Here is a 12,598-nt window from a genome sequence, read left to right on the forward strand (position 1 = left end):
AGTTTCTCCTGTATTACTGTTGCAGAGTTAAACACATTGTTAATGACTCAGGTTAAGTTTACGCACCACAACTACTTGGTTAGGTTTAGAAAAGGATCATGGTTTCGGCTAAAAAAGAAAGTACAAAACTCGTTAAATTAAGTACAATTGTTACATAAGTTTCATAACATGAGTACTTTAACATGAGTAATTCAAATGAGTCAACACAGGGACCAAACAGTGGTCTCCTGGGTTAGAGTCCCATGCTTGTTTGAGCCCTCCATCCTCTGTGACCTCCTCACTACGCAGACTTGCAGACTTCGATTAGAAACATATTTGTTATATGTCAAAACCGTACCATGAGAAAATATGTTCCCTTTAAATGCAAATTATTTTTCAGTGTGGCCACGTAAACTGAAACTTCAGCTTCTTTCAGCACTTCACTTCACTTCACTTCACTTCACTTCACTTCACTTCACTTTAGGAACAGTAGTTTATCACCTCTCCAACTTATTTTTCAGCTGTTTCAAGTGTTTCAGACACATTATTGTCTTTAGAAAGTTGAGTTTTCCTTTATTGATTCCTGGTCAGGAAGGATACCAACATCAAATTGCTATAAAATGCCTTATAGTTATAAACTGAAACTGAAAACAGTGAGGAAAGTAATTTTTTCCACCCTGAAATCTCCCTCTGACTTCTGACTTTCACAGCATAAACCACAAACTCTTCTTACACTCTTTGATGTGGTTTTTTACACCTGTGACATTTGTCACTGAGTTATTGAAATGCTGCCTGTCGTCTGACTTCGTGTGGGAGTCCTCACACAGAGCAGATCTGATGGTTAAGGCATCTTTCAGTTTGCTTGTGGACATGCAGAGATGCCCTGAGCTGATCTGTAGGATCCTGGATAGCAGTCGATAACAAGCATCATATCATACAGGCTAGTGGCAAAATAAAAACGGATGAATTTCTGATCCTTTGTTTGTTAGTTTGCCAGCTGTAAGGAACGCCCCACTGAGTTCTGTTACATTTCCTAATACATAGTGTGTGTGTGTGTGTGTGTGTGCGTTTGTGTGTGTGTGTGTGTTAAACCACAGAGCACAGCAAGCTGTTGGGTGGTACCCAGTAACGTTTAGATTGTTCAAAACAGTGTTTTTCCCCTTTCAGTGTTTCAGATCTTTCTGCGATTAAACAGGTCACATATCCCAGCATGCAAAGCTGAAAGAGCAGATTTGAATGTTAGAGAAGGATGTTGGATTTCAAAAAGAACTTTTACGGTATCTTAGCTTTCCTTGTTGCTGATTCAGAGCTTGTGTCTCTCAGCAGTATGCTAGTATGACTGGATTTAGATTGATGTACAGTATAATAAAGGTACAATCATCTTCATGCTACATACAATATTTTGGAAATCACAGATGCGATTTTTCTCTCCTCTTTATTTCAGTTCAGAAAGTGGACTTTAATAACCCAGCAGCTCTTTTTACTAATGGATCATTTTCATGTTATGAGGTGAGGTTATGAAATATTACTTTGTAGCTTACCACAATGCAGTTGCACATTAAGTTTCCACAATAATTTGAGGTACCATAAGTGGTAAGCTGCATTGACAAAAGGGTCTAGATGGACACAACAGATTTTTTTTCTTGCATATTTCATCATAGGATATAGTTAGGGGTTACATTATCGGCCATTCATCTTTTATACAGTTGGTGCTCTCATCTCTCTGAAGACTTTCAATAAATTTTAGAGATTACTGTTACAGCTGGAGTATCAGATTTAACATCAGATTTGGCTGTTTCTGTCGGGTTAAGGCAGTATTTGTGGTATAGTCTGCAGAGTGTCTGGCTGGACTTGTTTTTCAGGCACATTGAACAACAGCGTCTCTCATTCCTCTGCTGTGGGCGTTTGGCCTGGCCAGCTAAAAGGCACTAGTAGCAGCTGGACAGGACATACTCTGTACTCCATCGATGACCGAACAAACATATAGAGACGAGGGGAGACAGAATCGGGGAAGAGGGGCAGACAGACAAGGTGACAGAAGACACAAAGAAGTAGCAGGTCCAACAGTCGCTCGCCTTTTTTTCTTCCTTTTTTTGTCTGTCCATTGTTGCTGTGGGCTAATGGCTATAGCATATGTGATGGGATTAGAACTCATTCGCTTTTAACATGATAGAACAAATGAACGAGTGGCGAAGTCTGCTATGTATTTATTTTAAGGGCTCAGCTTTTACATACAGTCATGGAAAAAAATATTAGACCACCCATTGTTTTCTTCAATTTATTGTTCATTTTAATCCCTGGTACAACTAAAGGTATATTTGTTTCGACAGATATAATGATATCAACATAAATAGCTCATAATAGTTTAATTTAAGAGCTGATATCTAGACGTTTTACATGGTTTTCTTGATGATGATTTTGGTTAAAATGTCTAGATATCAGCTCTTAAATTAAACTCTTATTGTGTGTTATCATTATATTTGTCCAAACAAATGTACCTTTAGCTGTACCAGGCATTAAAATGAATAAGAAATTGAAGAAAACAAGGGTCTAATAATTTTGTCCCATACCAGACTAAACTTGTATCATCATTTATGTGACATTTGTGTACGCAAAGATCACTAGAGATGAATCCCATAATGGAGTCCGCTACTGTCATACTTTATCACCTGTGGAGAACGAGATTGGCTGCTATTAAAAACACTTGTGTTTAATAGCAGTCAACTTCAGTGTTTTGATACAGTTGGTTTTCACACTGAATGTGAACTGTACAAGAATACACATGAACCATACTCAGAATCACCTTTTCAAGTGGACCTGAGCACTGAGCGATGAACCATGCCTGGGTACAGTAAACAGTTATCACATAAATCAAACAAACTGGGTTTTGGTGTCAAGTGTACTCAGATCTGGTCCCAGGTCCCTAATGTGAACCCCCTACTTAAAGGTTTATAGGTCATGTTATGGTTCCTAGATTTACTATAGATTATGATAGTGAAACAACAGTATATCTTTATAGCTCTTGATTGAGCCATTTGCAGTAAAAGACTCATGAGATTTCTATTAAACTGATCAAATAAAGATGTTTGTTTGAATGCATTCATTGATTCTCACAAAACACACAATGTATAAAAATAAAAATCTAAATCCCCACTAGTTGCTCCTGCAAGCTGCAGGGTTCACTACACAACAAAATCCATTCAAAAGTATTGGATGGGCCGAACTAAAGACTTTTATCAATTATCATCATTAATTAACTATACGTAATGAGAAAGATGTTGCTCCCAGTGATAAACCCACCGAAAATTATCATCTGTAGTGTTCCCCCTGGCTCTGTGGAGCTTTTCTTTGTCTGTCAGCTCATTGTTTTGGTTTAACCAACTGCAACGTAACTGTTTTGGAAATGACATCAACTTTAAAACCAGGGAAAGACAACACTTATGCCATATTATGATAGCCAAACTCGAAGACAATTAAGTCTTATATCATATCGATATATTGGTCAGCCCAAGATTTTGGTTCAAAAAAGGATAAAATTCAGTTATCATTTCAACAGAGAAGTTTACTTGATACTTTTTGTTGATGCCTTAAAAGCACTGACATCCAGACCTCCTAAAATTAACATGAATCATCTTCTAGGGACAATTAAAATCTATTTGCTGAGGAGCAAAGTAATAAACAGACAGACTGACTAATATAACTTCTCTTCAGCTCAGCAAAAACAACACCGCAAAACTCTGACTGTCCTACTTTTCTGTCCATGTGGTACCCTTAACAACCACATGCCTCTCTTTTTCATTTGTATTTCTAAGCCATTTTTTAAATCAGATCATTGCCCAGTGTGTATTGTAATCTTTTGGCAGTCTCCCAGAAAGAACTTCGTTTTTCTTTGTTTGTCTGGCAGTTGTTTGTTATTCTCCGTGTGTGAGGGGAAAAAGTGAGTTGGATTGCCCTCAGACGTGTTTGTGGGAGTGAGTCTTGATGACATGGTTAGGCTGTGGTCCTTTGGGAGGAAGGGGGGTTGAGGGAAGGGGGTGAGTGGCGGTTGAAATATTGATGCACCGCAGGTTTTTGCTATTAAGCCTTGTGCTTTTATCACCATAGAAAGACCTTACCATGTTTTAATATATGTATGCTCCCAATAAGAGCTTCCTTCTTAGACAATCTATCTGGGCTTGGAGTGATTCACAAGCAGCAAGAGACAGCACGAAGACCAGGTTGAGACATCTGTCAAGGGCTTGGGGTTTGTCTCCAGAGACATATATGGTAACAATAAAGCCCCTGTTTTTTTCTCATAACAAGGAGAGGGGAGCTATGCCATACATAATCTCTGGCTTTATGCTGATGCAATGTTGGCTTATTGCACAGCACGGAAAGAGAAAACAATAGCTATGTGTTCTGAGAGAAAAAAAAACTTTTCCCCTTAGCTGTACCCCAATGCTGAGGCACTATGTTTTTGGAGTAGGTCCGGGGAGAATTTAACATTGTTATCTAACTGTCTTTCACTTAGACTTTAATGATTTCCAAATGTTCCATCTGATTGCTGTTGGCAACCTCTGCGAGTTTCGCGTGATGTGTTTGAAATGTGAGCGGGCCTTAGCTGGCACAAGGCTGTGGGGTAAAACACAAGGTCTGACCCCGTGAAAGAAAAAAACCTGGCCGCGGACGTTCTCATAGTATACATGTCTAATGGAAAAGAGCTGTTCAGTACCTGCTTCAAAACCTCAGCGCTGCTTATTGTGCCACCCTGACTTCATGTGAGGTGGCTGAATTCTTGTGTATGTGCAAGTTACACCCCGAATGTGTTTAAATGGGTCATACAGATGGAGGGGAAGTTTACAATGTAAGAAGATTTCAGACTGTGGCGTGGTTTGTTAACCACCTGAAAGCTTGTGGCTGAAGAGGAAGTTCCATATCATGCAAGAGCAAACGTGGATGTTAAGTGCGACCCTGTAAACGTCAGTGAATCTTTGTTTAAGTCAAGTAGCCCAGACGTTCACAGGTCACTGAACTGTTCATCACAGCTGACTGTGCAGTAGACAAAACACTGATGGAGACCCAGCAGACGGAGCTTCAGTGTCCCTACACCCTACTGAGTGCTGCTTTGCTTGATTGACTGAGCTTTGTTACTGGAATGAGAGCACAAACTACTAGAGTAAAGTACGAAATTCATGGCTGATAAAGGAAGTGGAAAATAAACAGTTTGTGACGACCAAATCAGATCTGACAGGTGATAACATAACTCAAAATGAGAGCAAACTTTTTTGTTTGACCCACTTTTTTTCTCATTTCTCAACAGTAAGTTGCCAGTGAAATTGTCATACAAAATTGTCATTTCTGGGTCACTCACATCTACTTTTAGGGTCAAATGAGAGTGAAATCTTTGTCCTTTATATCCCTGGTTTGTGGCCTTCAGTGGCAATCAGCGGCAACCACTTTTTAACATAAGAAATAGGCACAGCAAACAGCAAAACCGGCACCCCAGCCCAGCAGGAATTGCAGTTTTTGGCACTTCTGCATTAACTTAATTTTTTTAGGTCGAGAGATTTGGGAGACACTTAAGGTTTTATACAACTTTTTTCATATTCAGTAGTGCAGTGTGACCTGAACCATTACCTTAGACCATGTTTGTCCAGGATATTGTCATATCTCCAAGGCAACTAGCAAAGACCAAAACTAATGGTTAGTTCCAGGCTTTGCAGGACAGAGTGCTCTTGGATTTAAATTTGACCTTTCAAGGAAAATAAAAGTTAAAATTGTCTCTAAAGGAATTGCAATCAGAATGTTGATTATATGTTTCACACGTTGTGAAGGAAAAACCTACATTATAGTACTGAGAAAAAGTTAATTGGCTGACTTATTCTTTTTTTATACAATTGTTTAGTTCTAGTTGTGTTTCATGATGAAATTAGGATTTTTTTCTAAGAAAGAATTAAACTTTGTATTTAAAAAAAAATGGATTCACTTTGTATTGAAAATAGAAATTCACATCGTCAATCTTTTTTCATACATTTAGCACGTTGTTATTACATGCTCTGGTACAGTAAGACAAATGGTGATTCAATGTGTGCATATGTATTCATGGTGTTTATATGGTAAATGTTCAAAGCCCAGATTAAATTAATAAAAACTAAAATATAAAATGCAATTAAAACAATTAAAAAGTATGTAAAAAAACTTTGTATTTATGTGTTCTTGCTGTTAAAAAGTTGACCTACACTTTTCTGTACTACGTCATTGTGACCATGGGACAATATTGTGTACACTACAAGAAATCACTCATACATAATTAACATTAAAAAAACATTTGAAACATCCCTGCACATTGTGTAGCATTTGGTTAAAACGGTATTCTTCTCTTCCCTGAAGGGCCATTGTTTCGCAGCCCGTGTGAGCTGCTGCCGGTGGGGAACGGACACCCAGTGCAGGCTGCGTTGAAGAGCTTCACCGCCCTGTCAGGCTGCGCAAGCAGGGGCACCACCAGTCTCCCTCAGGAGGTCCACATCATCAACCTGAGAGGACATGCTCCAGAGGGACCAGACAACACCCCGGCTGAAGTGAGTCATTCGTAGTGGAAGAAGTTAAACTACAGTTATATTGTCTACCACCATAACCCTCCAATAAAAAAAGCCAAGATTAGACTGTGAGCAAAAATAGTGCATAGCAAAGCATTCAACAGTTCTTTCAACCTATGTCTGCTATCAGTGGAAGCAGAGAGTTGAGCCTTGTTTTTTCATCATTAACAATAGTCTAGTGGGAGGTGATCTGCCTTCCACCATGGTTTTCCTGTCGTCTCATCTTCTGGAGACTTGATAAAGAGTGCAAGATGTGCAGCACTGCCCTCGTTTGCTCTATTTTTAACCAGTAGCTCTGATAATGGCTGCCAGTCCTTTTTCCTTTGCTAAGAGAAAGCTTCTTGGCCAAAGCAAGATAGTACACCATCACACTAGTGTTGCAAAGTAAAGTTCATCCACAAAATTGACGGCACTAGAGGCTTGTTTTTAAAGAAATATTGCAGGGCTAGTTAGTTAGTTGGCTAGTTTCTGCTCTGCACAGTTTACTTCTCTTTGGCATTTTCAGTTCATTTTTTTAGTTTGTTAGCAGGATTATGAAAAAACTACCGGCCTGGTTTTCAGGAAAAATTGGTGTGAGGGTGTAGTGCCAAGGAAGAACCCATTAGGTTTTGGAGCGGATCTGAATGAGGTGCAGATAAATGTATTATTTTTTACACATTTTGGGATAGGACATGGCCGTTGTAGAGATCTGCAGTATCTAACTGTCCTTATTATTGACAAGATTTAAAAAAGGCTGGTAAGCTGTTCACTGTTCATTTGCAAACTTAATGTCATAGTTGCTAAGGGGACAATATGTTCGCATCTTTTACTCACTAGACGTAATTGCACCATGGATTCTTAATGATTTGTCAAATGAGGGTTAAATGAAAGTGAATGGAGCCAGCAGTCTTCATTTTTGACTCCAGTTTTTCCGTTCTGTCAAAGGTAAACACTGTCAGGAAGGCTTGCTAATAATCAACGGCAATCAAAATCAAAATTCCCCAAAGTTGAGCCCGAGCAAGCTTTACATACACAAACCTCATACAGTAAATAACTTTTAAGAATACATTTTTGGATCTCATTGTTAATGGAGGTAAAGTAAACCTTTTCCAAACTTCATGATTTGTATTTTTATTTTCTCAAACATCAAGGCAAATTCCTTGCATGTGAAAACCTACTTGGCAATAAACCTGATTCTGATGATCAGATGGGCTTACCTTACCTAACCCATGACTTTCTAAAGTGGGAAAAACACGACAGTGATTAGTCAGTCATTTAAATGTCTGTGCTGAGGCATTTTCCAACCACTTCTTATTTGTTTTGAGCAGCTCTCTTTAGTGGACTCATTCAAACTGTCAGCACATCTCCTGATAATGCTCTAAAGGTTAATGGCGGTTTTGAAACAACTCCCTGTCTTCAGGTGGTGTACAGCAATTCTCATGGCAGGATTCCTCAAAGTTAGCAATAGTTTGTAGATGAATCATGGCCCCACGGCCTTTGAAAAAGCTGTGTCTGGATTTTAAACTGTCCCACGTTCCCATCCCCCTCAGTCACAGCAGTGTGAAAAGCAGCATGTATAGACTTGCCATTGCATTTCTGCTGCTGATGTAGGCTTAAGCGTTGCCAAGGCCAAACATACAGAAACACAGGGGGGGTGCTTATGCTGCATCAGCAGGTAAATACAGAAATGACTCTGGTTTCAGTGGCTGAGTCTGCGATCATAACAACAAGAAGGATTTGTCTTTTGTTGTAATTTGTCATGTTTACTCCAAACAGTGTAATGTTGAGAAGTTGAAGTCAGCCTCAGGGTTTTTTACATGTAAGATATGACAGATTTTGTTGATTTTGACATTGTTTAAGGTTGAGCAGGAGGTTGTTTCAGACTTAACATCACAATGGATGCATGTGCAAAAGATCTATTGCAAAGGATACAGGTTTAGCATGCATACCCTCTCTGCACAGTGAGTAACAGCTACCTTATATGGGTTTGATAGATTGTTGAGGGTAGGGTGGGCCAACAGATGATGTCGTCGTCCATCAAGATCGACCACTGAGCCCGTCATCGTGATAAAAGCCTCACCCCCCATGCACACCTTCACCGTCACCTGGGCGTGTATTTGTGGTGTTATTTATTAAGAGCTTAAAAAGTAACCATTCTGATTTATTTATATATTTATCAAAATCAAATAAAAATTTGGTACACACTAGGGCTATCACATCAACTTAAAAATTAGTTCTTTTTTTACATCCAATGTAATGCACCCATTTTTGGTGAAAGAATTCATAGAATAACAGACATCCCTTTTATTCCTAAAGGTGGATATAGCCCCTGCGGTCCGTTATGTGCCCATATGAGTTGAATAGTTGACTTGTGCTGACAATATCATCATCCATTGAGATGTTTCACTGTGGACGTTGTCATGTGCCAATTTGGTTGAAATCGCCCAACCCTAGTTGAGTGCAAGGCAGAGTCTGTACAATAAGGATCCTTGACATAAATGCCAAGGATTTTTTTCTGTTTTTAAACTTGTTCCAACAAGGACACTTCAGAAAGTCAAACAATCTTAACTGTATTTTTACTGCTGTTGAAGCTGTCACAATCCATGAGACTGGCTGTCTCCATCCTATTTTCACTTGGTCTCAAGAGACACTTCTTCTGGTCGTTACGGACCAAATAATGGTTCAAGAGTACAGTCAACTGACAAGGTCTGGTGGTAAAAGGAATTTTCGTTTGCTTTTGTTTATTATTAGTCTTCTACAGAGTGTATTTATTGGGACTTAAAGTAGAGTGATGAGTGCATAATTGAAATAAACACATTTGGACACCGTAAGTAGTTCTCGGTTGCATCTAAAAATGTACATACATTTACTTTACATAGTTTTCTTTCTTAACAGATGTATAGAATAATTAGCTCACAGCATAACTGTAACAGATAGTCCAGTAAAACCTAGTTTGAGGATCTGTGAAATCCATCTCTTCACGTCAATTTATCCAGCTGTTGGTAACCCATCACCTCCATGGTCAAGTGAGGACTTTTGCGGAGGAGGCAGAAATCCAGCTGTCTGTTCCCCTGCCTACAGCCTTGGCTGCAGAAGGTCACTCCAGCTCGAGCTGAGATTAGGTGGCCCAGCAGAAAGTGGTTTCCGTGAGTGGAGGTTTCTGCTTATGATAAGATAAGATCCCCACTCCCACTCTAGTCCTTGATTGCATTTCCATCTGGTCGTGGGCACGGATTGGCCAATTCGGACACAAGCATCCTCTTCCTAAGTGCTTAGCCTTCAACAAGACCGTGTCAGAGGGCACACAGTGCATCTCACTTTGGTGTCATTGACACAATCTGACCCCGATCTGTGATCTTCCATGACAGGATCATTCAATATCTAATGGAAAAAAGGATTACCATTTAAAATGACTGATATCTTACAATCATCCTTGGCCACATTTGATGATTGCTGTCGTCTAAGAGGCTGTAAAAAGGATCACAGCTCTAATCTTTTTATCCTTGACCAATTTGAGTCTAAAGCATGAAACGTATCCCTCATTTCTGAAGCAAATTGACAGCAAGAAACGTTGAAAGTAAGGAAGGTTTCTTGAACATTATTGCTTAAAGGAATATTATACTGAAAATGTGTTTTGGATATCAAATAGTAACACCTTTAGGCCTGGTTTATAGGTTGCTCCTTTGCATAGTTTGATAGTCAGTTTGGATTCAGAATAGTTGGATTCCAACAGCATCCCAGTTTCACTGCGAAATAAAACACTCACATAAACTTTTCAAACCACTCTTGAAGCATAATCCATTTCTCCTCTGTCCATCTGTATACTCAGTTTGTGCCAGTCACCCATATCTTTGCTAAAATATGGCTATCTATACAGCTGGATTTGTTGTCAGTGTGTGTTTTGTCATTTTAGGCTAAAGACGTTTTTGGCCCAAGACCATAAACCATAACCTCTTTGATGAATATAATGAATTCAAAATTAAATGTTAATTTCAAGTTTTCACCTTCAAATGGCAACCTCTTATAGGGATAGCTTTAGTTAAGCCTTTTTGTTAGCATAAAGATGTGAAACAGCTATCCTTGCTCTAACCAAAGGTGACACCACCTTCAGTACCAGCAAGCAAACTAAAAAATGATTTTATCATCTTGATCTTCTAGACTCCAAAATGTTATCGGACCAAATGAGTCAAATTCTGATATTGAAATGACTACGTTTTTGGGGGTTGTTATAAGAAAAAATTTACAGATGTTTGTTTTCCAGTATAAGTCTATGGGAAAATACTTTTTGGGCCATTGTGATTCCACGGTTTGACCACTACAAAAATTGCCCAGCACTCCAAATAGGTAGCAAATGACACATACTCTAGCATTGCTTGGGGACACAGCCATGATATATGTTTGGATGAGCGGTTCTTGAGAAAGCTGCAAGCAGCAATAACGAGGAGTTCCTGAACACTCACATTATAAATGGCCACTGCAATAGTTTCTTTAATTTTGGTGTTTTTATAGTTGTCAGATTTGGAAGCGTCCAAATTGATTTCACTCTCAGTAATGGGTCTTTTCCGTATTTGCTTTTCCATGTGTATCCTTTGCTTATTTTCAATGTCAGCAGAGAGGTGCCTGGTCAGTCTGCGATTATGTAGATTTTCTCGGAGCGCTCCTCCTCACCTCTGCTGATGGGGGAGGAAGTGGTGTCTGGGCCACAGAACAGACTGTATTTGGTTGTTTTGAATGATGGCCTGCAGTACAAGAGGTGCCTGTGGCTCAGCTCTGGCTGTGCTGGACTGGCTGTCTGGGTTGAGGGGCTGCTGGAGAACATGGTGTGCCCCAGTGACTCCTTAATAACGTCTGCAAAAACCAAGTCTTGACCAGGTAGGGGAATAAATCTGCTATTGCACATGGTGTGCACGCTCTAATGCGGACAAAGGGGATCACATGGTCTATTTGAGACAGTTTTATACACACATAGGCACACACATATCCTGCAGCCACGATGTGTGAGGCCTGCTTCAAATCTCTTCCACAACCATGTGTGAAAGTCGTGGTTTGCAGTTTGTCCATATTTTCAGTGAAGACGTGAGAGAAATGAATTGTTTCCTGCCTGCACCAGTGAACCCATTCAGTATGGGTATTAACTAAAGGCTATGAACTGTTATCCACAGAAAGAAATGCACAGCTGGACCTGACTCAGAATACACACTTTGGCTCTGTGCCAATCTACACACCAAAGCTGAGTTATTAAGTGCAACAGAACACCTCAGTAGTGACTGTGCACAGTGCTTCGACTGGGATATGCTCACATTTACAGGGCTAGCCGTCACCGTAGAATAAACACACCAAAAGGAGAAAAATATTGTAATCATTCATTCAAGTAGCCTCAAGCTAGAAATACCCACAATAATATTTTGGATAGTATTCTAGTGATTCTCAAGCCATGTGCTCAAATCTGCTGAGTTGAAAGAATACAAGGCTGAAAAACAGGGAAGTTTAAATGGAGTCATTCTTTTATTGTTCTTGCTGCTGATTTTAAAATATGTTACAGCTGTTAAGCTCTTGTATCAACATAAAATAATACATTTGGAAATGGTTTCTTTCCACTTTCACAAGTATTCCCTCAGAAATCAAACGACTAAAGTCAAGTCCGGCTTCCCAACAGCTGTACTTAAATACAGTATTTAACTGCTCAGTTTCCGTTCTTAGGGTCCACCGATGAGCGAGTGATTATCACTTTGTTGTTGTAGTATTGAAACATGGCAGTAGGAAAAATAAGTAATTTTTAGGTTTTGAACAATCACATTCATGCAAAGTCTCTGATAAAGTCAGAAAGTCACTCACAATCATCATTTGTATTGGTCAGTCTCATTTTACTTCTGCCTCTATGGTATACTTGCCACTTTTTTCAGAAACATTTGTCCAATGTCTCACCTTGCACATACTCTGACTAAAGTTTGCTTTTTTATTTGTCTTCATTTAGTTATGGAGCTGGTACGTTTAGTCGAAAAACTCTGAAAAAAACAACATTTTGGTCCAGATCGAAATGTCTCAAAATCTACTCAATGGATTGC

The 12,598-nt window shown here is 39.3% G+C and overlaps 1 protein-coding gene across 1 annotated transcript in view; it reads left to right on the forward strand.

Annotated features, from left to right (window-relative positions):
• tgfbr3 (transforming growth factor, beta receptor III) overlaps positions 1 to 12,598 on the forward strand; it is an 89,714-nt gene that overhangs the window by 20,465 nt on the left and 56,651 nt on the right. Inside the window, exon 3 of the mRNA XM_059341102.1 lies at positions 6,349 to 6,536. Coding sequence (XP_059197085.1) covers positions 6,349 to 6,536 — 188 coding nt within the window. The remainder of the gene's footprint in view (positions 1 to 6,348; positions 6,537 to 12,598) is intronic.

This window comes from Centropristis striata, chromosome 9, assembly GCF_030273125.1.
Source record: "Centropristis striata isolate RG_2023a ecotype Rhode Island chromosome 9, C.striata_1.0, whole genome shotgun sequence".
NCBI lineage: Eukaryota > Metazoa > Chordata > Actinopteri > Perciformes > Serranidae > Centropristis > Centropristis striata.